General features: G+C 42.7%; 1 protein-coding gene across 1 annotated transcript in view; it reads left to right on the top strand.

Annotated features, from left to right (window-relative positions):
• Nucleotides 1–27737, top strand: part of LOC147705871 (fer-1-like protein 4) — a 1142165-nt gene that overhangs the window by 562258 nt on the left and 552170 nt on the right. The window contains exons 21-23 of the mRNA XM_086932323.1: nt 2229–2345; nt 6934–7086; nt 12783–12966. Coding sequence (XP_086788449.1) covers nt 2229–2345; nt 6934–7086; nt 12783–12966 — 454 coding nt within the window. The remainder of the gene's footprint in view (nt 1–2228; nt 2346–6933; nt 7087–12782; nt 12967–27737) is intronic.

Raw genomic sequence — 27737 nt, 5'->3', positions numbered from 1 at the left:
AACTGGCAATCTTGGCAGCATTTGGTGCAGATATAGATGGACTTACCCAAAAACACTACATGTTAAAATATGGTTATGTGATAGAGATATCCAATAGACAACGTGGCAACATAGAAGAAACAAGCATTTGCAATGCAATCAGTCTTGCCTTTGGGACCTTATATGTATTTAGCTATGCAGCACATTAGCCTGGGTGCCGGATCACCTACTGTTCTTTAACATGTAGGGTAATTAAGCACCAAACTGCGTAACACGCCAGGTATGAGGACACATGGAGAAAAATAGTGCCTTTCAGCTGGAAATGGTATAGTCCGAAGCTCAGTTTATAATATAATATCAGGGCCTTCGGTAGTTATATCACTTAAAATACAAGATTTGAAAAAAATATTGTCTACGGGTGCTCGTGGAAGACAATTTCTATGGACTGGAATCTATAGAATGCTAAAGTGATTCTGGTATTTTACTGATCTCTGCTGGTCGTTTTCTATCAAGGAATTTAAATAGAGGCAGTTGCCAGAAAAATAAAAAAATAAAGTCCCTAAGCACAAAGCATTTCTGGTATTTTACTGACCTCTACTGGTCATTTTTAATCAAGACAGGTAAATAGAGGCAATTGAACAAGCAGAAAGTAATTGTGGCATTTTACTGACCTCTGCTGGTGGTTTTCTATGAAGACTGTGAAATAGAGGCAGTTGAACAGAAAAAAGTCCCTTAGCAGAAGTAGACAAGTCCTAGTGCTGATCTCCAGAGCCCACAAAGTACATACATGTATAAGTATATACTAAAGTATATACAAGAGGTCTTGAAGGCTCGAAATAAAAAAGTGCAGTTTAATGATCTGACTATCGCTACAGTGCTCTATTTTTTCTGAGCTCCGTGACCACCTTAAAATCGCCACTAGTCTGATCTGTCAATGCGTTCAGACGGGAAACGCACTCATATTTGACATGAGGAAGCACATGTAGGTCCTTTTTCCGAAAAACTAACCTGGGATGTAATAGCCAACTCTGTTGTTCTTTTTTTCAGTATCGATTTTTCTGTTTTTAATACATATTTTAATCTTTGTTTTTATGATTATACTTTTTTCTGTATACTAAATAAAATACTATCTGATCTGATCTTTAGCTCTAGTGCATGGTTATAAATGACACATATAAGTGTCTATTTACAGATGGGTGCAAATTAGATTCGAGCTGCAAGTGGTATGCACCCAGTTTATACCCATATGTAAAAGAATGGAGAATAAACAATGCAAACTGTAACCACCTGTTTGTAGGTACTGTTACTGTTAAAGCTCATGTTTCTGCTAATGGTACAATGGATGCAATTTGTGTTTGCATCTGTTTTAGCATTAGCGATATGTCTAAATGTCCCTGATTATTTACATCATGATTCTGTGGTGCATTTATGTGTTTTTTCCTGGAAAATTAGTTTTCTTTCGTCTACAAATCTACTCAAGAAATTTCCATATTATTGTAGTGGGGGCCCCAGGGGGAGCGAAGCGTGAGCGGTCTCCCCCTGGAATCATTCGCCCAATGGGTCAGGTCGAGCACAGGGATTGGTAGGTGAGTAGTAGGCAGGGGGTGCGCGCTTTAGAATGTTAGCAGTGCGCGCTGAATGCATTCCTGAGGTGACAGTTGGGAGGCGGGAGGCGTTTGTTTAGCGAAGTCCCACCCTCCCATCCCTAAATTAAAAAAATAAAATAAAAAATAAAATATAATAATAAAAAAATAAAAAAAAATAATAATAAAAAAAATCTCTTGTTTATAAATACAAGTTAGTTGCCACCGTTAGATAGGTAGCTCCCAGGCTTGATTAACTTTGAGGTGTTGTTTTAAGGGCTGGGTAGGTCTGGTGCCGGCCTACCCATCCTTGATTTGGGGAAAGGAAAAGTGAAAGGAGTAAAGGTATCAAATGAGGAGAAATGAAACACAAGGTTTGGAAGGAATGTTTACAACATATTATTGATGGTTTCGGTCTGAATATGCTAATATTTTATACGCAGGAAAATATTAAAGGTTTTGGCACATTTTACTAAATTGTTGATAGTCTATAAAAGTCAATTGCCTGAATTTGTAGTTTACCTGATCTAAAATAAAGGTGGCCTTTTTGGCTATTTGGTAAACACGTGTCTGGGTCTGATTATTTTGGGCGGTTGATGTTTAAGCAGTTGCAACTTTAAACTCATTGTGTTTCCTGACTGTAATGTGTGCTTTTATGTTATCTAGGCTTTTGTTGCAAAGCAGGGAATACGAACTAACAGAAGATTAACCCCTGCTAATGTGAAGGAAAAAATGGCGGATGCAAGAAGAATGCTTACAAAGCTGCGATTCTTGGCTTCGGAGGTACAGTGACACTTACGGTATTAGTACTGCGTTTCGACTGCCATGTCCAGTTGGCATTAAAGAGGAAAATGAGCTGTTAAAAGCACATCAAAATAAGGGCAGTATCAAACACTTGAAGAATGAAGAGTGTATCTGAAATACTAAGAGAAAAAACTGTAATATTTTACCACCGCCTCATGGGAGGCGATACGCCATTTGCAAACGGGAAGGGGCCTCAAGGGATCCTTTCTGCTTTGTGGAGCAGACACCAATAACTGTTCCATGGACGACTACTGTCTGCTCCTAACAATTCTTGTGAAAGTTTTCATTTCCTTTTTTAAACTCAACCCTTTTTACTGTTAGGAAAACAGGCTGCATTAAAAAAAGATTGCTTTATTTAAAAGCAATCATAGACGGTGGTCATTTTGTGTAATTTCACATTCTGAGTCAGTAACAAATTCTGGCTCAAATTATGCATATCCCGATGGTTTTCTCGCACAAATCAAACCAAGTATTACCTAAAGATATTTGTTTGGGAAAAACTTGTTGAGAGGTGGCAACACATGGAGTCTTTACAATTTGTAATAATGTAAGCCCATGGAAAAACAGCCAGAGAGGTAATGCAATATGCAGTTTTACCACGTGATTAATATGCTTGACTATGAATGAAGGGCAAAGTGCCCATATTGTGAATTCCCTTTATGTGTTTGCACAGAAATCACCCATGATAACTCAAATCGTTTTGTACATACCCCAAAATGCACACTACCTTTGGGCATGCTAGGAACCTAGAGCTATTTAATATTAAAGGAAGAGCAACAGCATTTTTCAGCAGGGGTGAAACACTTTTAGTGAGAGAGCCTTCACATTTCTCGGTACCAAATAGGTATTGTGAGATTGTGAGTAATTGAACTTTTTTGTATTTCGATTTCAAGCACTGGGAAAGCCCTACCGTAGTTGTGCCTTAGCTGTGGTGGAACAATGCAAAGCCATGAGGACAGAGACAGACAGCAGGCTCAGAAGAAATCTTTATTCTTTACCTTTGGAATTTTCATGGATACACACGCATGAGTCGTCCAGTGTAGTCCAGTCACACAGTAATTTACATTAACAGTCCATACATTTAAAATGCCTGACAAGCATTACCTGGTGTCTACTTAGTAACACAATATCCTTCGTTGGCGAAGACCCAAACTTCAATCAATGATACAGCATTATGCTGAATTCCACCACCCTCCTAGTCCATCATACTTCATACTTTTACCCAGGCCACGTGTAATGCTTATGAGTTTTACTCATTTCCCAGATGTCTATTTTTCTTTTCCAATCGTACATTATACTTTTTCAAGTCAATCTGGCATCCTCTAATGACCATCTGCCTTGTCTTGAAGGTCTGGACCATGGAGAATGTTTGCTCATCAGTGCTAATTTCTCAAAAAATTAATGGACTTGAAGTGGCATATGAACCATTAATAACCAGGAGCAACAGATGTAAATTGTAACCAAACATTAATGGGCCGATTACGATGGCGGTTGGACAGCAACAGATGGCTTGTTGGTTGCATTCAAACCGCCATCTGCTGCTGCGGTCCCACTGATGCATTACAATGTGTGCGGTCGGGGGCAGCAGGTGGAGGGACCATCTGACACTTTCCAACGGAAAACATAACATAATCCCCTCCTGCCTAGGGATTATGATGACAGTTTCCGACATTGAAAGACTGTCGGAAAGTGTTTGGGGGCCCCAGCAGGGCCCCCTTCCACATGGCCCTCTGCAATGCATGCTGAGGGGCACCTATGGTGTCCCCTAAACATTTCTGCAAAGTGTGGCAGGCACCGTGTGGTGCCTACCATAGGTTGGAGGGATGTTCTCAAACATGCCTTTTACAATGAAAGCTTGTGCTGCGGGCATTTTCCACCCGCCGCACAAGCTTCAATTATAAACTGCATGTTTGCGACCTCCCTATGTGCGTTTGCATCGTAATACCAAGGTCGAAACCGCCGACCTAGGGCAGAGCGGTTTCCAGACCACTACGGTGTCTGGCAGACGCAAGTCCTTAAGGTACGCCCGACATTGTATTCAGGGTCTTAATGTTTGATTCACCAAAAACAAAATGCCCTACACAGATTTTTGTGATGAATAATTAGAATGTTGGCTTTAATTAAATCACAATATTCCTCAAAAGACCACAAATGCCTAGAGATCACACAGTGCAAGTTAAATACATAAAACATGTGTATGTGTACAACAAGGTAGAGGGCCTATATGAGTCAAATAAAAATGTTGGTACAAAATCAGTTTTGTGCGTCCAGCAGGCCTAGTAATGGCAGAAGATGGTTCTGGTGTGACTGCCTTTTACATAAGCATCACACACATTTATGAAACTATATTCACTTTTGTACTCATTCTAGAGTATACATGCCCAAACAAGGTACTTCCACATTCTTCATCCGAGAGTTATGAGAAGATAGAATAAGACAATGATAGCCTTTATTGCCCTGATTATAGCCCAACCCATCAATGGTAATGAGGCACAGAAGGTTAGTGATGCTTATCATGTATGTCAGGGCGATCATGATGATCTGGAGAACCACTAGATGAAGAAACACAGCATCCATAATTCCAGGATGAAGATGACAATGGATTCCAATATGGACACCCCAGCTATGACCTGGGCTATGACTCTTCTGAAAGCAATTGCTATCAAGAACTTTCAATGCTGCGGGTTCCTTTTGGACCTGATCAAAAATCTCCAGCAAATGATTCACAATCTATTGAAGAGGAGATGGCTATATAGATTCATAACATGACAGACCTATCCCTGTGTACATCCAAGCTCCAATGGGGGTTCCTGCTGGTTAAGGTCCCAATAAAATATTCCTTATAGTCTCAGATTATCTTCCATTTCACTTCGAAATCAAGCCTGCACTGACTCTCACCTGTGCAAATTCCTGCCTTATTGGCTCTAGAAGTTTCCTCCTTTGGAGGGTGCATTCACTTGACTCTGGAAAAATATAGGATTGTTGAGACTCCATAAAGTAGCCTCAATCTTTTTCTCAATATCAAGAGCAACCTGTCTTGTTGGACTTGGCCCTCTCTGCAGGGTCCCCCCAAACATTTTGCCTTTAGCCTCCACTTTTTACTAAATGTGTTTCTGCTGGCCATAAGACTCTGTGCTAAAGTGCTTGTGCTCCCTTCTATAAACATGGTTAAATTGGTTCTTTCCTGTTTGGCATATTTAATGTACTTATAAGTCTCTAGTAAAGTTGCAATACATGTGCCTAGGGCCTGTAAATTAAATGCTAGGAGTGGGACTGCAGCACTGATTGTGCCACCCACTTAAGTAGCCCTTGAACATACCTCAGGCCTGCAGTTGCAGTCTGTGTGTGTGCAGTTTTAAACTGCCATTTCTACCTGATAAAATAAACCTTTTCCCTGGATCAACCCTTCCTGTTTAAAACATATCAGTCACTCCTAGGGTAGGCCCTGGACAGCCCAGAGGACAGGGTGCAATTTATTTAAAAAGCAGGGCATGTACTTGTAGGCTTTACATACCCTGGCAGTGAAAACTCTTACATTTATGTTTTACTACAATAAGGCCTACCTCTCCAATAGATAACATAGGAGTTACCTTATTACATTTATAAGTGTAATGTCCAAACGTGAGTAGGTAACCAGTTCATGTTTTGTGTCACTGGATTTTGTTGTTTTGGTCCTGTTTTATTTATTACATTTGGTCTATTAATCTAATATGGTGTGGGATCTTTTTGTGTGGTGTTTTCACTGTTTTACTGTTTAAAGTGTTGCACAAATACATTACATATTGCCTCTAAGTTAAGCTCGACTTATCTGTGCCAAGCTACCAGGAGGCTGGATACAGGTTAATTTGGGGTTTGCTTGTTCCTCACCCTGACAAAGATTGTGGTTGGTGTTTGGCCACGGCTCACACCCCAATCAACCAGTAACCCAGTCAGCCAGTAGCCCAATTTCTTACATATCTGGATTCTACTCCCCTCAATTTCCCCAGAATTGAGGGCTGCTATAACCCTTCTATGTAATTGTTCTTCTCTTTCACTCCAGTCTAATAGCACTAATTCATTGTATTTACACACTTATGAATGAACCTATCAGCACCCTGACATTCTACTTCAGCTGGAGCTTACTAATACACGTTCTTGAAGCCTTCATAATAGTCTTTAAATAGGAGGGCTTTCCGAATGAGTTATGAAAGGCTCATTAATGGGGAAATTAGTTTTCTTCTTATAATATAGACATGGATGAGCACTGGGCAGGGTTTTGAATAAGCAGTAGAGCTTAAAGAATGAGGTGTTAGTTTGTTTATGAATTTGGATATATAAGACAAACATAACTCCACACAAAAACAATGAGTATCGAGCATCTGGGATGGACTCGAGTCAAGTTCTGCTATCACTTCCTCATGGGAATATAGAGGACGGAAGCGATGTAAGCTCTCCTTTTTTAAAGGCCAATGCTCTAAACATAGTGTTAGAAGTAAGGAATATGTAATTCCCACTCCTCCTAGTGATGTACTGTCTTATATGTGCCTGCCGTGTTCACACATGACTGTCTATTTTAATTCTCTCACAGCCCCAGTGCACACTCCCCGATGTGCTGGTCTGGATACTCAGCAATAACAAGCGTGTTGCCTACGCTCGGATACCAGCACAAGATGTGCTCTATTCTGTTGTGGAGGAGGAAAAAGGAAAAGATTGTGCAAAAATGCATACTGTGTTTTTTCAGGTAAGTAGGATTTGGAGAATGGCCTCTAATTCAAGGTGCCAATTAACAATAGCTTATAAAAAAAAGTAACGAAACACAAATATAAAGAGGAAAAATATAAGGAAGGCTGAAAATATCTTCAGTGATGATTATGTATTATAATAGTGTCATCTCACGAAGTATGATTTTAATAAGAAAAAAAGCATATTAATATCAGGAGACTAAGGATAGGCTTAATTTTGGGCGGTTTCATGAAGCTTTTATGCCTTTTACAAACTAGAGATTATTATAAATATTAGTTTACATTAAATAGTACAAACTGCGCTACACATGGTCCCTCACGTTATTAATTTTCCTTGATATTACATAGTGTACATGTGGGGTACATGTGGTTTTGCTTATTATTCGTTTTCTTTAAAATTATTTGCAGTTTCGCAGTCATAGCATAAGTGTTTAATCCTGTGTCATTTGCATTCTTTTACTATTAAAGAAAAATTAGGATTGTCTTACTTCATTGTATTCCTTAGCTGTTTTAATCACCAGACATGAAATGCCAATTTTCAAAGTATTTTTCTTTCTTATTACCTTTGGCATAGAAGATATATTTTAAAATACAGTATTATTTCTTCGTTCTTATTTTTAGATTTTTCTGGGATCTATTAACTAACGATCTTTTGAGTTGCAGAGCACTTTGCCCCACTAAGATATTTTACCGAAAATGCAATATTTAAAACATGAACTATCTCTCTCTCTTTCTGTACACTCCAACTCCTTCACTCTGGCCTTCCTCAAAGTCCCTTGTCCCTTACTTTCTACACTCATCTTAAAAACACATCTCATCCAATTTCTAGACGTCACCAAGGCCTTTAGTTTAGAATCTTACAACTATGCAGAAGATATAATGTTGTCATCAACTTCAAAAACCCAATGGATCTCAACTGCTCTGGCCTAGACCATTTCCTCCAAGCAATGGATCAATGATTGCTGATCAACCACTGAATCTCAGTTCTTCAAAAATTAAAATGTTCCTCTGTAGGAATTGGGGAATTACCACCTTATGATCATCGGCCCAAAGTACTTGGACCATCTCCGAAGACATCAGCCAAAGTAAGAAAACCAAGAGTGATAATTGGTTCAGTCTCTTGGGTCAGTATTTCCCTCCCACCCCCACAATTTCCAGAACAGTGTTCCTTCATCTTCAGTTCACAAAAGTCAAAATGTCTCCCACCTGCTCAGATAAACACCATTGCAAGTGCTCTATTTCAGTCTTTTCTTGAGTATGGAAATGCTGTTCTAGCATCACTAAATCATTCCTGGCCCATATCATGACAGTTACCCAGTTCACAGCTTGTCTTTTTTCCTCCACCAAATGGTTTAATCACATCACGCCCATCCCCAGGTACTCCTATGGCTTCCTGTTGAGGCACTACATTCGTGCATTCCCTCTGGACAGCAACAACACAGGACACTCAACTGAATTTGCATTCATCTGCATACTGATCGGTCTTCCTGGGCAGATGGGAGGGGAGGGGCTCACACTCCACTTGAATAGGTAGTGTCCTGTCCCCACAAAAAGGGTGGATTTACCCCCAATAGCTAGAATGTCAGACAGGACTGGGAAGAAAGGGGGACCTGTGCACTTCAGAGGGCTCCTTTGAAGTTACCCACACATTAAAGGCAGTTTTTGGTATAGGTACTGGGGCTCTGACCCATTCAAAACAGACACTTTTTGGACCTGTAACCAGAAACTGCTGCCTCTATATCTGCACATTGCCAGAAGGACTGATGTGCTGCCGGGAGGGACTGCGACTTTGCTAACTGCTCTGCTGTGTTGGCCTGCTGCTTGTTGAGCTGCGGGAGGGACTGCCACTTTTCTATGTGCCTTGTTGGACTGGCATGATGCCTGCTACCTTTATATTGACCTAAAGCATTCTCCAAGGGCTTGCTGGCATTAGCCCAGTTCCCAAAGTCTCAGGGTCATTAAAGACTTAAGCCTACTACTGCTGTGGGACCCTGCAACTAGTGAGTCCAGCAGCCTGAACCTGACAAAGATCAACCGTGCCTGATCGCTAACTCTACTTTGCCAAAATACTTCACCGGTACTGATTGAGCTTGCTGTGTCTACCCTTCCTGCAAGATTGCCGTGCCCACAGTTTTACCAGCTTCTGCATTTCATCCCACCTTTGTGGTGCCCCTGCTGGGCTTCCCGTGTCGACCTGCTCGTAAAACTCACTACAGCATCGAGGGAAGCAATGGAGAGTTCCCAGATTATGCCAGTCGTTCACTGCAACCCTGAGGGAGGGGCCTGGACTCAAAAAGTGATCGCCACCTCTGTGTGGCGCTTCGCCATCGGACCCCTGAGTCTGCGCCATCGCCACACCAAAAGAACCACAAGATTAGCATCGGATTCCTTCGCTGAGGAAGAGGTACCGTGAACTCGGACCTGCGAGGTCCTTGTAAAAACCCGACCTGCCTGCGGGCAGTTGAGCTTTTCTGCACACCCCGGTCATGAGAGACCTGTGCAGGACCTTCATCGGGTATTGTTTGTACACTGCTTTAACCCTAACATGACGAGAAAGTAATCTTTCGTAGTTCCTGAACAGATTGAGCGTCATTCTTTTGTCGTGTAGTTCCTAAAAATATGTCGGATCTACGTGTTTGTTGGACAACATAAACTAAGAAATTGGTGTCAAGACTGATTCCGGACAACCCCGCATGATATGTCTGCCTACAAACCAGCTAGCTCACAGAGCTACTGTAAGCCCCATAACCTTACCAAGGAGTGAATCGTTTCTGGCAACCATCAAACATGACACCTTTGACCCTTCAGGGATCGTGGAAACAGTACAGCACTTTTCGCTCAGTCCATCATGCTCACTTAGTCTCAGAGATATACACAGAATAAACGCTGGGGACATTTTCAATAAGCATTTATTGAACCAACGTCATTCTATTATAAAACATGTTTGCTGCAACAAAAGAATAAATGAAAGGTAGAATTCTACCATGGTGCTAGAACAGTGAATATATGCAGGCATATAAACATGACAGTATTCAAGCATACTCCTACGATGCTGACTCTACTTAACCCTTTCCGTGCCCGTGATGGAACCGTTCCATCACGAGCCTCGGGGGGGCTGTGCTGGTGACGGAACGGTTCCGTCACTGCCCGCTCGCCGCGCCTGCGCAGCGCGAATTCCGCGCCTGCGCTGACATTCTAAAGAGCGGGCGGGGCCGTGACGGAACCGTTCCTTCACAAGCACAGCCCACCCGAGGGCCGTGACGGAGCGGTTCCATCATGAGTACGGGAGTGCCGCGAGGCCCCGCCTCCCCTTTAGCGCTGCGGCGGAATAGCCGCCGCAGCTAAGGGGTTAAGTGTACATAAAAGTACCTAGCATTTATGTGGATGTGAAGCCAAGAATCCAATAGGAAAGAGCTAACCCCATTACCTGATGAGAGAGAATGAAGGACCCTGTCTTGTTCGCAAGTTGGACATTCCGCAAAGGATTTCAGACCGCTGCATGTTGAAGCTTTAGCAGGCCGGAACCTCAGTGTCTGTGTCAGCGTGGAAGCATCTCCTCTCCTTCACTAGTGAAGGTGCAGTTCATTCATACCAAAAAGGTAGCCTTAAGGGGTTCTACTACAATCGATATGTTGTGAGTACGATTATGGATATAAGCCTAAATCAATAATTGTAATTATGCAAAGTAGACTGGTTGCCTTAGGATGAAAGATAGCAATTACTTTTGTACAGAGTATGTTAATCCTGTTATGTACGTCTTGTGCAGGAGATTTTTCTAAGGCTCCTCGTGCATAATAAATGAGGCTAGTTTCAAGTAAAGCAATCAACATTTATTCAGCACATAACTGGGTAAAAGGTCAGTGCTAGAACCGTTATGCAGAGCAAGGTAGGACAAATTAAGGCAAAAGGTCACTTTGTTACTTAGGCCTAGTTTAGGGAACATAACACTCTCCCCCTACTCCCCTAACTGCCAACAAGGTTATTATAGTGAGTGCGGATTAGGCACTGTTTACCTTTTACACTCAAAGTTCATAACTTGCAAAGTACCTATTGTATTCTTGTTGTTTTTATATTGTTGTGTGTATAATATAAGAACCTATTTTTATAAACCTGTGTGGAAACTTTTGTGGTGTATTCATTGTGTTACTGTGGGTGTTTTGCACAAATACTTTACGCATTGCTTCTTTTGATAAGATTGTCTGCTCTGCGCCAAGCTACGACAGTGTGAGCACAGGTTATCTTAGTTGTGTATCTAGCTTACCCTGGATTCTGCTTGGCCTGGGGCAAATCCCTATATCAACCAGAATCCCCATTTCTAACAGCTGGTCGAAGGCAGGAATAGATGTGGATTTCAGGCTCTTTCTGGAAGTGTTAGCAGGAAGGGAAAAGTCTAAGGACATAATCAGAGAACATCTGTGTACAGGTTTTTTCTGTGTGTTCCTTTAAAATCCCTGACCTTACAATGCAGAATGTATTAGTCCTGAGCTGTTTTAGGATGGGGGTAATCTAGTTTGATTTTCTTTGCCCCAGAAGCCTTTAGGGTGGGTTTCAGAATAGTTCAGGTTCTTCATGTGTTACCTGAGGAGCAGAATCAAATTGATACATAGACAGAAGCCTTTAAGATTCATGTATGACAGTGGTGGCTGATGCCTACCTCAAGTGGTAGGACAGCCGCGGGTGGAGAGGACGGTGAGTTGGGGAGGGGATGGAGGGAGGGAGAGATAAAGTATACTTTAAAAAAACAGACTTACCTGCTGCTCTGCTCTGCTCCTGCTGCTTCTCTCTTTGCCTTTGAGCCTTAAGGGGATGGGCCCTCAATGCATAGGCTCCACAACCAATCCAGACCCTGCTCTCACAAGAGAGCAGCACCAGGATTGGTCTGAGTGGCCTTGTTTGCCGCTCAGATGGTGCATTGGAGCCTGTGCTGTTTCTCCAATCCTGCTGTGCAACACAGCAGGGTTGGAGAAACATATGTACGCATGTGTGTTTGGCCGGCCTTGGACAGCCGGTCAAGCACACATGAGCACTAATGAGTGCACAGTACTCCTCCCTGCCTCGGCCTTCGCCCCACCCTACACGTATTGTATTGCAGGGCTTGGACAGCATAAAATGATTATAACATTGTCTTATTATCATTTTATTTATTGTCTGCTGGCACGGGCTGTGGGGCCATGCTCCTCCTCCATTACGGAGAAGCCGCCTGTGATGTCTGATAGTCATGGTGGCAAGGCACGTTTTTGTGGTCAGTGCCATGGAGCAACAACACTGTGTGGTAGAGTTGTGTATTGTTGGCATACCTTTGCAGATCATGTGTGCTCGGAATGTTTGGGTAACTGGTGTTACAATCACAGATTTTGACACGTGTTCAACAGAGCCTGCATGTGCCTGTCCCAACCACAGTACATTTAACAGGCATATTATAAGTGTGCACACTTTTAAATCTAAAATGATGGCACTGTTTATCCCCTTCCAGTGAAATATAAGGGTCAGGGCCACTCAGGTTTTCACTTCTCTGCCTGTCTATTTGCTTAAGCCCAGACTGTCAGTAGGGCTTGGAAGGGACCACGTTTATATTCTGATAAACTCACTGACTCTGATCTGGTTGAAGTGCTTGAATATGCATTGAGATTTGGGTCTGGACCTTTGAGTTCTGCTGGTGATGTTCTTTGATGTGATCCCTTATATTTCCCTGCAGACCCCTGGCTCGTACAATGGAGAAATATTTGCAAAGTCTGAAATGTACATGTGGCTTGGTGGAACAAAGTATGTGAAGAACGTCATTGCAGAGCTTCCCAAAGACTTCAGACCTCTGTCTGAGAAAGGGGAACAGATCGCCGAGTTCCAGACCACCATGCTACCCGTCAAGCTCAGCAGGGACGGTAAGGAGACAGGAAAACCATATTCCATGTCCCTTTATTTCTTTCCAGTAGTACAGTATTTATTAGCACCAATTACTTGTCTGGTCGCACTTTTGACCAGACTAAATTAAATAATTGATTTAAAAAAATTGCCTCTTCTATCCAAAAGATGGAACTCAGTTTTGAAGGAAGAATGTAACAAGATGTAGATGGAAGATAGTAGCATAAATGTTTTATCTGAATAATCTATTACCTTCCTAAAATGTTTCAGACCTACCGTCCTTTAGCTCTCACCAATGAGACAGCGCAAGCTGTCTGCAGGTGAAAAGATATATCGAAGGCTTACAGTGGGCTTAGAGCCTGCCCATTGCTTACTATCGCTTGGCTTTACTGCCAGTCTCATTTTCTTGCTTTTCATTTGTTAGCTTGGCGAGCTTTCCTTCCTCTTCTTGTCTTTGTCCCTCCCCTGGAGCATGGGTGCATTACGTGTGTTCCTCCACTGCTTGCTTTTCACACGCTACTTCTTTTTTTAAAGGTTTAACAGTACAGGAGAGTGCATATGTTTTCCAGCTATCTCCTTGTGTAGTTTTCTCTCTGGTTGCAATCCATGTTGCTCATTCTTGCTTGTTGATCCCTCCCCCTTACCCCAGACCTCTATGTTGTTCCCCTCCACTCACGTCCTTTGTGATGCTTCTCCCAATTGTACTTTGTGATGCTTCCCCTCACCTGTGCCCCACGAATTGCCCAGACATGCTTTAAAAATTCAAAACACTTTTGTGCTACTTATTTTTTTGTTATGTACCAATCCAAATTGGTAATTAAAAAAGCGGTGATTTATTGGGCATGCACATGCATAGTGCGCGAACCTACAAAATGGCATGGCCGCCACACGATAGTCAATTAATTTTCTTTCTTTTCTTTAGCTATGTGGCACAGCATCGAGGAAATGCTGTACAGCATGGTTCAAACCCGTTGGCAAAGCCAATAGATCCCAAAAGCAAGCCCTATTGTCTTTGCCAATCCTTTTATTGACCTGGAATGATCCTTTTATAGACGTCAAGTAATATCTAACTAATGCCTAGGCTTGCCAAGCAATCTGCTACTCCAGTATCTAGGCTGCAATATACAAATATTTCAGGAAGATGAATATCTCGCCTGAAAAAAAACATTTTAAGCATAAATAGAAATGTATCTGCAGGCTACAATAAAATAATGTAGTTTCTTTTGAGAAATAAGTAACTGTAGTTAGAAAACCCCTAAAACGGAAATGGGGCTGCACTTTAATTTCGTATTCCCTTTTAATGAAAAAGGAAAAGAAGAGAAAACAAAAAGGACTAGCTGGAAATTCATAAAGTTGAAAGACAGCAATACTGAACCACAAATGTCCCACTGCAGCCCTTCATGCCTCAGTTCTATTTTAAAACTAGTTTCAAATTGATTTATCATGCATAGTTATTAAAACCATTACATGTTCTTTAAAACACATTAAAAGTCAATGCCATATCACATACAATCAAATTAAGCTGCAACTTTCTGACAAATAAACTTATGTAATATCGGGATGAGTCGGGATGAGCTGGACAGAACAATACAATCAATCAAAATGTTAGAAATCTGCCGGGCTCACTTAAATATGCTTTATCTGTTATGTGGCGTGAGTCTTTCATATAGTAAAGTGCTTCTCATATCGTGCAATCCTCATACATAAAGTGCCCTTTGTGCTGCTATTGTGATGTACTAAATACAAGTGCTGTTTTGTTGGTAGATTATTTAAAATATTTTGTGTATAAATGATCAAGCAATCCATGAAGGATAGGACTTATAAACAACTAAATTACATATGTAAGCAAGCCATGATAAGGGTTTAGACACCTCATTCGTTAATTGATGGGTAACTTGACAAGGAAGTGTAAGGGGCAGATCTAGGGTGATCAGGTGTGTGGTACTTTGTGCTTTCTTGTAGTGGCGCCAACCGGATCGGGTAACAGAATAAAAATATAAGTTTAAAAGCAGGACCAAAGTATAAAGTGCAATGCACTTCCAGCTTCTTGAGGACATTGATTGTACTAAAGCAGCCCTCGGCTTGGAAAACGGATCGGAGAAGGGAGACAAGTCAAGTTTTATACTTTTCCAGCTCTTTGGTGTGGAGGCCCAGGAACCTCACAGCCTTGCATGTTAATTGCACCTGGTTCCCTCTAAGTAAGGCTATTCCAGCTGGACAGCATGATCTGATTCACAAAGGTCTTAAAGATGGACTTATGAGTTTTTGTCTGTGGGTTAGCAAGGCCGGGGAGACATCCTATTTGTGAAGCCCAGCCTGGGAGGATCGCCCTGCACATGGGCGAAGTGGCTATCGAGACCAGCTGTTTTATGTTGAATCGGCAGGGAGCCAGGAAGCACCCCTTTTGTAGGTCAATGTTGGTGTTAATTTTTTGGGTGATTCTTCGACCGTCGCTTAGCCTAATTTGTACACAAGTGTTGGAATATAGGTTAATGATTGCCTCCAGCTATTTCGCCGGCACCCCCCACTGTGCCATTTTACCTACAGCTGAACCCTCGAAAGATGCCTTTACATCTATGAAGCAGGCATAGAGCTTGTTGGATATGGTGACTGCTTCCTCAGCCAGGAGAATAACCACCAGCAAGTTGTTTAGAGTGCTCATTCCTGGTCTGAAACCTGTGTGAGTTTTCAGGACTATGTTTGATCGATTGGCCCAGTCCTCTAGGTCGATGAGCAAGCTGGACGCGTAGGGCCTGATTCACAAAAGTAATCTGAGACCAAATCCTAGCTCTACGACTTTTGGTATTCACAAAAGGTATTTAAGAGTAATAAAGTTAGGATTCCTAACTTTACTACTTCTAAACTGAGACTAAATCCTAACTTTAAATGCCTTTTGGGAATACAGGAAGTCATAAAGTTAGGATTTTGTTTTAGTTTAGGAGTAGTAAAGTTAGGAATCCTACCTTTACTACTCCTAAAGGACTTTTGTGAATACTGAAAGTCGAAAGTTAGGATTTTGGCTCAGATTACTTTTATGAATCGGGCCCGTAGATCTTGGCTCCAACATCGATTAAGGTGATTAATCTATAGTTGGTGGGGTTTCAGCGCTCACCAGATTTATATATTGTCTGTAAGAAGCTACCTCGCCAGGATTCCAGGATGATGTTTGCTGACATGGAATAACGCATTTTGGAGGCTGTTAGGCCCTGGAGCCCCCTCAGAGCTGAACCTTTTTAGCATTTGGGCAACTTGTTTCTGACGTATCTGTAGGATGAAGGCTTAGTTGCTCCTCCTTGTAGGCCTCAGCATGTGTTGACGGGGAAGGGTCCTGTTCAGCCTAGTTATCGGTGGTGGTGATGTGGGTTGACCAGGCCGCTTCCATGATGCAAGTGTTAGAGTGCTGATTACGGCCATTTTTCAATTTGTTTATTACAGCCCAGAAGGATTTAGAGTACCTTTGCTTGCTTGTGTGGAGCAGTTTGGTCTAGAGACCCATCCTGAAGTTGTGTTTTGCAGATCAAATGTTTTTTTTGTAGGTTTGTTTAATTTTGGCTATTTTAGTGATTAAGTCCTGACTAGGTTGACTTCCCCATGGAAAGTCACGCTTGAGCTATCAGTTAAGTTGCTTCTTTATGATCTGCAGTTGTGGAGTATTGTATTGTATTGTAATTGCATTTATATAGCGCTTACTGCCCCCGACGAGGCGTTGAAGCACTTTTTTGGCGAGTAGCACGCTACTCCGGGACCCATAGAGGATTAGTGTTGAATTAGTATAGTGAAACATGCAAGTACATTTTAAGTGGTGGATAGGTTGGTAAGTTATTTGGATTTGGAATGATAGCAGAAGGATAGAGGAGGACAAAGGTTTGTATTTACATAGCGCTTCTTGACGCACGCTATTCAGGAAGCCTACAAAGGATTAGTGGTGAATTAATATGGTGAAATATGAAATAATTTCAGTGGTGGATATTAGTCAGTTACTTGGAGTGAGAAGGATAGCGGAGGGATAAAAGGGGAAGAAAGATTTGCATTCATATAGCACTTGTTACCCCTGTTGGGTGTTGAATCGCTTTTTTGGCGAGTAGCACGCCACTCCGGAACCCATAAAGGATTACTGTTGAAAGTTAGTATAGTAAAAAAAAATGAACTAATTTGAGTAGTGGATATGTTATTCCGTTATTTGGGTAGTATATTAGTATAGTTTAATATGGAATTTGAGAAGTGAACATGTTAGTCTGTTTATTTCGATTGAAAAGGATAGTGGAGGGATAAAAAAGAGTGAAAGATTTTTTAATTTTTTTTCAGGTATTAGCAATAGGAGGAGGCTTTTGGATGAGTAAAAAGGAGTTTTGGAGGGGAGGACTCAGAGGAAAGAGTTTAGAAAGGTTTGTTTTAGGGGATCGGTATAGTAAAAGAGTTGTCAGATGATGCAAGAGGGGTAGAGTAGGAGAGAGTCTAGAAAGGGTTATTTTGGCAATCATAGTAGTGGTATGGGGTTTGGGATAAATGAGAGAGTGGATGTAGAGGACATATTGATAGATGTATAGGATGAGAGATAGGGTAGTGCATTGGAAGGAGTAGTAGAAGAAGTTGAGATGAGTCAGAAGGTTGGGCTAAAGATATATTGAGCGAAGTATAGGCTGAGAAATAGGGTAGTGCATTGGAAATGCTAAATTAGAAGAAAGTGATCAATATATAGATCTATAATTACATTGAAAGTATATAGATACATAAAGGAGGTAAGTATATGTAGATTAAAGATATTGATAGAGGCACAGGATGAGAAATAGGGTAGTGCATTGGATATGCTTTTTCAGGAGAAAAGTAACAGACACACAGATCCAAGTACATAGAAGGTACATAGATGCACTATGGAAGTATGTATACGTAGACCAAAGATGATTTTTATATATTTATTATTATAATTTTTTCTCTCAACAACATAATTATTTGACATGTTTATACAAAGTAATACGCAAAGATAGGTACATATCTATTATGGGAAAAAAATGCTTGTATACAGAGGGATATGCTGTAAATTTCTGTTTGTGTATGGTGCTTATGTGCGGAAGAGCCAAATCTTGAGTAGTTTTCTGAAGATAAGGTGGTTGTCGGTGGACCTTATGTTGGGGGGTAAAGAGTTCCATAGTTTGGCTGCTTGAACAGAGATGAATGTGCCACCCATGTTTTCTTTCTTGTATGGTGGAATTTTGAGGCGAGATGTCTCTTTAGAACGGAGGTTCCTTTGTTGAATGTGCTTGGTGAATTTATTCTCGATGAAGAGCGGCCCCATTCCATGTATTGCTTTGTGGGTGATACAACGCAGCTTGAACGTGGATCTTCTGGCAACCGGTAACCAATGCAGGGCTTTCAAGGCAGGGGAGATGTGGTCTCGCGGTTTGATATGCAAGAGTAGTCTGGCAGCCGAGTTCTGAATCCCTTGTAGTCTTTTCATGGTCGTTAAAGGTGATCCGTGGTAGAGGCTATTGGCGTAATCGAGTTTGGACAGAACAAGAGAGATGGTAGCTTGGACCTTGTGTGGAAATCCCAATTGAGGGGAAATTCGTCGCAGCGTTTTTTTTATAGTAGCAAAGCTTGATCTTGCTAGTTTATCCACTTGGGCATTCATCGAAAGCTTGGAGTCCATGGTCATTCCGAGGTTACTTACTTCCTTCGATACTTTAGGCAGTGATCCCAGTTCATCAGGCCATGTGGCAAGCGGGTTGTAATGTTTCAAATCGCCACACGTGAGTATTTCAGTTTTTGAAGCATTCAATTTGAGATGGCTCCAGGTCATCCACTGATCCACGGCTCTGAGACAGCTGAAATTTGGTGATTTTCCAATGTCTTTGGGGCATTCCAGTTGAAGGGGTATTTGCATGTCATCTGCATAGTTATAGCACGTGAGGTGAAATTTATTGATCAGTACTGGTAATGACTTTATGTAGATGTTGAAAAGCATGGGCGAGATGATAGAACCTTGAAGGACCCCTGCTTTTGTGGAGTATGGTTTGGACGAGAAAGGTGGGGTATGGATGACATTAGTTCTGTTTCGAAGGTAGGACGCTATCCAGTCTAAAGCAGTTCCCTATATGCCAGCTTCATAGAGTCTTTCTTTCAGAGTGTCATGGTCAACTGTGACAAAGGCAGCTGAGAGGTCCAAGAGTAGTAGCGCAGCAACCCCGTTGCTGTCAACTGTATTCTTAAGGTCATCCCAGATGGCAAGGAGGGCAGATTCAGGGCCTCTTCCTGGATGGAATCCTGTTTGGAAGTCTGAAAGTATGTCTTTCTCTTCAATTAATTGTGACATTTATTCTCTTAATGTCATAGGTTGCCATTGCCTTCCGATTTTTCTAGTGAATTTAACATGACACAGACTTTATTTGATTCTGGTTACATCATGATGCCCCTTTTTGTGTAGTGCCCTTCATGTTGCATGAAGAAACCAATGAAACGCCCTGGCATTCCATGAATTGTGTATCTCTCCTTCCTATATGCTGCAGAAGATTGTCCTTTGTGGCAACGGATTTTGAGGAAGGAGTTGAAAAATCATGAAAATGCATATAGGAGATATGATAGAGTGCTCTGTGCAAATCCTGGTGTAAATTCTGGCTCAGAATGAATCTTTATTTCCATTTGAGGCTAAAATCAATATTCAATACATTTAAATAATGTGAAGAATATTTGGACATCCAAGAAAAACAGAGCATGGTCACGTTTCAAACCCATACATGTTTATTAAAGGATAAGCAAAGTCACAAACTCATATCATCAAGTTAGTGGCAAATCGATAATCACTACATGAATGCAAAACTCAATGTATAGTTCAATGCATTTCAAAGTAATAAAGCTAATACAAACTGCTATAAAGTTGTCTCCGAGAAATGGCAGACAGAATCAGTTCTCCCATTAAGAGAGTACCCTACTCTGCTAAGTCAGGAAAAGGCCTGCCAAAGGATTAGGAAAGAAGGGTTGTGGTGTAAAGACATCTGAAAAGCATCAGGTATAAAGGCAAGTGAAAGGGCATCTTACCAAGGGTCAGGCAAAGAAGCTTCTTCAAGACAAATAAAAAGGGCCTCTGAAATGCCATCTAATTTGATTAAGCTTAAATCACACATTTCTAACACTTGTCACACCTACATGTGATTTCCAGATCAAGGACCAATCAGGATAAGGCACAATACGATAATACAAACTCATTATTTTTCTCAAGCTACTACACAATGATGCATCAAAAATTCAGATGTGCTGCCTCATTACAAAAGCGGAGAAGCAGATGCTGCAGCGATTTTCCAGCTGCGAAGCTGGTGCTGCGTCGATTTCACAGCCGCCGACCAGGTGCTGTGCCATAGTAGGAGCGGGTGTCATGGTCAGTGACATAATACTCGGGACTCACCCTGCGGTGATTTTTCTGACGTGCTGCAACTTCAAGCTGGGGCCTGCGGTGTACACTGTGGTCGATATACGGATTGGAAATCAAACTTTGATGCATGCAGTGGTGATGCGACTAAATTGTTCAGTGATGGGTCGATAAAACAGGCGCTGGGAGTCGATGCATGGATTTTCTTCTTAGTTTACCAGATTCTACTTCCAAGGGCCCAGAAACTGGATTTGGCACCACTTGGCATGTCAGAACTCTCAACAGATGAGCCCAGGCACTTGTAGGTTTTAATTTGATTTAATATAATGCGATTTTATATAGCGCGAACTTTACCAGAAGGTGTCAGAGCGCTTTACATAAGAATCAGTTGCGAAACATAAGGACTTAGGATTACATGCGTTACATAAAAGATACAAGCAGAAAAAATTGCAAATGTACAAGATGTAAAGTCACACAAGACAGTCTTTGATCACCCTTAGACCTATTAACAGGAGGCAATCACCCACAAGCCCTTGGAGAACCTTGGGAGCAGGATGTAGATAACAAAGTCTAGTCCTTTCACTCCCAGAAAAGAAGAAGCAAGTAGCAGGCCAGCACAATAAAGCATCAGACAGAGTGGCACTCCCTCCTAAAGCATCCAGCTATTCTTCCGGGTAGATTGTCCTCAGTCCAAAAGCATTGTGAATTTGGGGTTTCAGAGGTCCAATACTTATACCCCTTTTTGCCTATGAAGTAGGCAAACTTCAAAGGAAAGTCTTTGCAGTGCTCAAGACCCTGCCTTTCCCTCACCTGGCTCTAGGCACACTACAATATAGGAGGGTTGAGACAGCTATGTGTGAGTGATAACTCCTTTCACCACTCTAGCTCAGAAAGGCCCATCAGCCTGGTGATGGCCCATAAAAATATGCAAGGCACACCTTAGCTCTCTTTGTGTGACTTTCTAGAGTGAATGCACAAGAGCCCAACTGTCAGCCAACCCAGACGTGTATTCTACAGACAGGCAGAGGCACAGAATGGCTAAGCAAGATAAGCCCACTTCCTAAAAGTGGCAGTTTCAGACACGCAATTTAAAAACCAACTTCACCAAAAGATGTACTTTTAAAGTGTGAGTTCAGAGACCCCAAACTCCAAATCTAAATCTGCTCCCAATGGGAAATTAAACGTAACACCTTCAGCGCGGCGCAAATTTTCGCGCTGTGCTGAAGGTTCTAAATAACGGGCGTGGTAGTGATGGAACGGTTCCGTCATAAGCACAGCCCAACCGGCGCTCGTGACGGAACCGTTCCGTCACTAGCATCGAAAGGGTTAAAAGATATTTCAAGGCAAAACCCATTTTACCCTATGGGAGAGATAGTGTTTGCAGTAATGAAAAACGAAGTTAGCAGTATTTCACTATTAGGACATGTAAAGCAGAATGGCACATGTCCTACCTTTTAAATAAACTGCACGCTGACTTCGGCCTACCTAGGGGTAACGTACATGCAGTAAAAAAGAAGGTTTGGGCCTGCCAAGTGGGTGCACTTCCCAGGTCAAAATGGCAGTTTAAAACTGCACACACAGATACTGTAGTGGCAGGTCTGAGTCACGTTTGCAGGGAAACTCATGTGGTGGCACAATCAGCAGGCCCAGACTGGCCGTTGCGGGCAAGGGCAAACCCCCGGTGCGCCGCAAGGGTGGGGGCCGGTTTTGGGTCCCCGGGGCCGTTTTTATTACAGGGCCGTTTTTGCAGCATTGCTGCAAAAACGGCCCTGTAACAAAATCGGCTGAAAACCGGCCCTGGCAAAGAGCGCGGTCGCACCACCACCCCACACCCCCCTGGGGGGTGGAGGGGGGGGGGCGGCCGAGCACTTTGCCAGGGCCGGTTTTGGTTCCCAGTTCGGCCCTGACAATCAGTACTGCAGGCCCACTTGTAACATTTGATTTACAGGCCCTGGGCACACCTGGTGCACTTTACTGGGGACTTACTAGTAAATTAAATATGCCAATCATGGATAAACCAATCACCAATGCAATTTAGACAGAGAGCATATGCACTATGGTTAGTAGTGGTAAAATGCCCAGAGTCCTAAAACCAACAAAAACAGGTCAGAAAAATAGGACGAAGAAGGCAGTAAAGTTTGGGGATAACCCTTTAAAAAGGACCAGGTCCAAACAGTATGAAACATTTAATAAAATAAAAAGCCATCAGGTACCCCTCCATCTCAAAGAGAGCAGACCCTTCACAAGCCTTCTCAGAAGGCAAGTCTAAGAAGGGAAAACAATCATAAATATCACCAGCTACCTTTGATGCCTAGGCACTTGGCATGTAGGATAGCATTGTCTGCAACGTGTTTATTGTCGAGGACATATGCAATGATGAAGAAGAAACATGTCTTGGCATTGTGCGCACCATCAAGATGACTCTCAATGTCAGTAACACCATGGTAGCATCGATACAGTCTCACACAAAGTGTTCGTTAAGAGACTGAGGGAGTTCAGCATCTGTGACAAAGCACTAACCTGGTACACATCTTTACAGTAAGGTTGCTCTTTTCAAGTTGTATTGTCCCTCTTCACTTCCACCAAACATCAGCTAAGGTTTGGAGTGGCTCAGGGATATTCCTTGAGCACCACGCTATTCATTTTGTATGTAAGGCCTCTGGCAGACATTGTTAAATCTTATGGGTTCTCGCTGATCTGCTAAGCTGATGAAACTCAATTGATTTGGTCCCTCACACCTGTGGATGATGAGGGTTCCTACCAATTTAGGATTTGTATGACCAAGGTGGTGGAATGGATGAGCTTTAATTGCCTCAAGCTCAATGCCAGTAAAATCGGAAGTAGTAGTGATGGGCAAACAGTCTCATCTGTTGGGCTCTCACTGGTGGCCTTTCGGTGACTGGATTGACAGCAATTTATTTTTTGAGACACAAATTAAGACAGTGGCAGCCTGCTGTTTCAGCATGCTCAGAAGATGGAAGAAAGTTCTTTGGATCTTTTTCCCTTCCACTGACAGGACAATCCTTCAAGCTCTTTGTAGTATTCTGTGTTTGTGCCCACCGGGCACTGGTTGTTGGAACCCTGGGTGTTGGGAGTTCCGAGGCTCGAGTAGAATGCTGAGAGTTTTGTCAGTTGGATGCTGTACTTTTAGCTTGTCGCTGTGCTGCTCTTGAGCCGATTAAACTTGAACATACAAAGCTTCCTTCGTCTCTGAATCATCATTCATACTACAGAATTGATGGCGACGATGCTCAAGAGCATGAAACAAACCTGCTGTCTTACCTCGTGAAGCTTGGAGAATCCTGAGTGAAGGTTGGTGTGCCTCAGCGCCGGCGAAGAAGAGGAGTCGCGTTGAGGGAGAAGAGCGGAACCCACAGAAGGAGCCTGTCCTGAGCGGAGCGCACGACGACGGACACTTCCAGATAAGTGCTCCGATTTGTTTCCTTTGCGCGTCCATCTGGGGGCGGAGAGCTGAAGCGCAACGGTCGTGGTTGGCGCTGTGGAGCGTGTGGTTGGCAGCGTAAGGCACGCTGTTTACGACCCGTCGGCCATTTTGACGGCGACGTTTGTGGTTGGCAACGCGGGTCCACGCACGCAGCGGCCATTTTGTCTTCTGAAATCTACGTGGTTGGCAAACCACGAACAATCTTAAGTACTGTTGTGCTACACGTTGTGGGACAGCTGTAATGTGAAAACGAAAGACGGAATCAACAGAGCTTACTGTTGTGCGTTACACGCTGTGGGTCAAAGTACTTTTAAAGCTTACACAACCTTCCCCTCCATAACGCGCTACTCCTACATTCACAGTCAATTGTTATAAAAATTAACTCAAGGGAAACCAGCATCCACTGAATCAAAAGCGGATTCACTTATTGCAAACAAGTCTTCCCCTCCGCATCGTGCTTTGCTACCTTACAAGCCTGCATTCTGAACGTTCTAAGGGGAAATTGTTCTTCAGTTGGCACAGCGACATCACAAGACTTGTTTTCCTTTTGTTTTCTTTTCCACTCCTATTTACTTTGTCTCGCGATGCAATCTGTTTCGCCTCCACCGCCTTTCCTGGAAACACCAGGGAATCCGCCGATAATTTGGAGGAAGTGGTTTGACGCCTTCGAAACATACCTTGGTGCAATAGGCGCGTCTAGATACCGCGCAGAAAGGAAGAAGTGTCTCCTCTTGCACTCTTTGGGTTTCGAGGGTAGGGAAATCTTTAAACACTTACCTCCTATTGCAAGAAACAATGAAGATGACATCGACGACTATGTTGAGACAAGGATGAAATTGGAGTTGAGGTTTGACGTGAAACCTAGTCTCGTTGTGATCAGGCATAAGTTCTTCAAAAGGGACCAACTCCCAGGCGAAGATGTGGAAACCTATGTATCCACTCTGAGACAATTGAGTGCTGAGTGTGAGTTCGAAGGATTCAGAGAACAATTGATCAGGGATCAATACATCTGCAAGTGCACAGACAAGTCGATACAACAGAAATTGCTCACGTTAGGGAATCCCACTCTGGAAGAAGTTATCCGCACTGCAAAAAGTATTGAATTATCGAAGAAAGAAGTTAAAGAACTTGAAAAGAAGAATGAAGAGACTGTCTCCATTGTGAGGTCCAAGGAGAACAGAGAATCCAGAACTGGTCCTGGTCAACAACCTGTTGAGAGGAACTCTTCTTCTTATCCACAACGCAACGATAGAAATCTGTTTTCTAGACGTGACATTTGTTATAGATGTGGGAATCCCTCTCACAATAAGGATAATAAGTTCTGTCTGGCTAGGAGTGCTACTTGCCGCACCTGTGGAAAATTTGGTCACTTTGCCAAAATTTGCCAAAATCCTAGGCAGGGAAATATGAGTTTTGGCAATAAGTCTCAGAGTCAGGTTAACACTACGGGGGTAGGATGCATTACAGAATGCATTGATAACACCAGCAGGGGGGAAGATCACATTAGTACCATCCAAGATGATCTTAGAGATATGGTTGTTGTGGTTCGTGAGGGCGAGGATTGTGTTGATGTGTCTACCAAAGTCGACAAAGACATGGTCATAGCTGTGCGTGATGATGGGGTCATTGTTGGTGACCCTGCGAATTGTGTCGATCCATACGAAAATTTTGGTGTGGGTGACAAAATCATTTCTTTATTAGTAGACTCAGGAGCAAAGGTCACTATGATCACCCAAGAACTGTTTAATGAGACTTGGCCAGGAAGGAAACTTGAACCTCCCGACAGAGCTCCTTTGTCCTTTGAGGGGCGCAGAATAGCTTTGGATGGGTATTTTGAGGATATCATTCAGTTCAGGGGGAGGAAAATTTTTGGGAAAGTTTATGTGGCTTGCAAGGGTCTCAACATTTTGGGGTGGTTCCATGGTGGTTTGTTTCGGTTAATATTAAGACCAGGTGCGAGAGAACAGGTGGGAATGGAAGAGGATGTTTTGATTTCAGAGAGTTTGGCAGTTGTTGAAACTGATGACTATGTAGTGGGTTTGGCCATTAAGTTTCCTTCCGTTTTCAGTAAAGGTCTTGGGACAATTAGAGGCTTCGAACACGAAATCAGAGTTAAGGAAGGGGCCATTCCAGTCAAGCATAAGGTAAGGGGTGTCCCTTTTAGTGTCAGGGACAGTCTTGAAAAGGAACTCATGGATTTGTGCAAAAAGGGTATTATTGAACCCATCGAGTCATCGTTGTGGTTGTCTCCCCTTGTTGTTGCAAGGAAAAGGAATGGAGATTTACGCGTCTGTGTCGACTTACGCAACCTTAACAGAAACATCTGGGTTGACTCGCACCCTTTGCCTAAGATCACAGATTTATTGTCTCTAACCAGGGGCGCTAGGTGGTTCACTAAGTTGGATCTAGCATCTGCTTACCACCAGGTGGTGTTGAGTGAGTCTTCTAGGCACTTAACTGCTTTTGTTTCGCCTTTTGGCAGCTTCCAATACTGTAGAATGCCTTTTGGTCTTGCCTCTGCGGCAGCTGTTTTCCAGAGGTTGATGGGTCAGATGTTCAAGGACACTCCCGGAGTGATCGTTTTTCAAGACGATGTCTTAATTTTTGGGCAAAGCAAAGGGGAACACGACGCCTCTTTGAGTCAGGTTTTAGGCATTATGCAAAGTAAAGGCGTTGTTCTTAAAAGGGAGAAATGTGTTTTCCTTAAAGAGAAAATGGAATTCCTTGGGCATGTAGTCTCTCACAAGGGGGTTGAACCACGTCCAGGGTTAGTAAAAGCCATTGTCGATGCCTCTCCTCCCCTGGATAAACCTGGTTTGAAATCTTTCATAGGGTTGAGTGAATTCTACTCTAGATTCATCAAGGGTTACGCGTCAAGAATTCAACCCTTAACCAACATGCTCAAGAAAAATGTACCTTTTGTGTGGAATGAAGATTGTGATGAAATTTTTCGTTGGATCAAGTCTCAGCTAGTGAGTGACAGTGTTCTCAGAGCTTTTGACCCAAATAAGGAATGTGTGGTGACTGTTGATGCTAGCGGGTTTGGTCTAGGGGCTGTGCTCACCCAGAAGAATGGTCAGGTCGATGACACCATAGCTTATGCGTCAAGAGTTTTGCGTGGTGCAGAAATGAATTTCTCGGTCATCGAGAAAGAGTTATTGGCCTGCTGGTGGGCGGTCAGAAAATTCAATTCCTTTCTCTGGGGCAGTCATTTCACTATACGCACAGATCACAGTCCCTTGGTCTCAATTTTGTCTGGTGAAAAGATTAAAGAGCACACCCCTAGAATTGCAAGGTTGTCAACCAAGCTTCTACAGTACGATTTTGACATTACCTATTTGCCTGGAGCAAAAAATGTCAGTTTGAGGGCACGACTTATGGATGGTGCACATGAGGGTCACTTAGGTAAAACTTTCACCAAACGCAGGTTGCGAGATGTCTTTTGGTGGCCACAAATGGATGCGTGTGTTGATTCAATGATTGATGGTTGTGTTATATGCAACAATTCCGACAAAAGTCTGAAAGTGAGGACGCCCCCCCTGGTGCCGGTTCAACTTCCAGAAAGAGCTTGGGAAAAGATTGGAGTTGACCTGGTCGGACCCTTTAACCTCTTACCTCCCACCTCACGATATGCTATCGTGGCCATTGATTACTATTCCAAGTGGCCAGAGGTTCGGTTCATCAATGAGCCCTCCTCCGCTAATGTCATTTTGTTCCTGAAGGATATCTTTCTTAGAGACCGACAATGGGGTACAGTTTGTCAGTTCTGATTTCGAGTCTTTCCTTACCCAAAGTGGGGTCTCTCACAAGAAGAGTTCTTTGTACCATCCCCAGTCCAATGGCCTTGTCGAGAGAATGAACCGTGTGTTGAATAACTGTGTGCAATGGGCCATTGCCAGTAAGTGTGTGTTGGAAAACGCTGTTCGCTCCATGCTATGGTTTTACCGTTCGACCGCACATTCTTCTACTGGTTTCTCCCCTTTTGA

Source organism: Lissotriton vulgaris, chromosome 7 (assembly GCF_964263255.1).
Source record: "Lissotriton vulgaris chromosome 7, aLisVul1.2, whole genome shotgun sequence".
Classification (NCBI taxonomy): Eukaryota; Metazoa; Chordata; class Amphibia; order Caudata; family Salamandridae; genus Lissotriton; species Lissotriton vulgaris.
The sequence above is the reverse complement of the archived record's forward strand: the minus strand, read 5'-3'. Positions and strand labels throughout refer to the sequence as shown.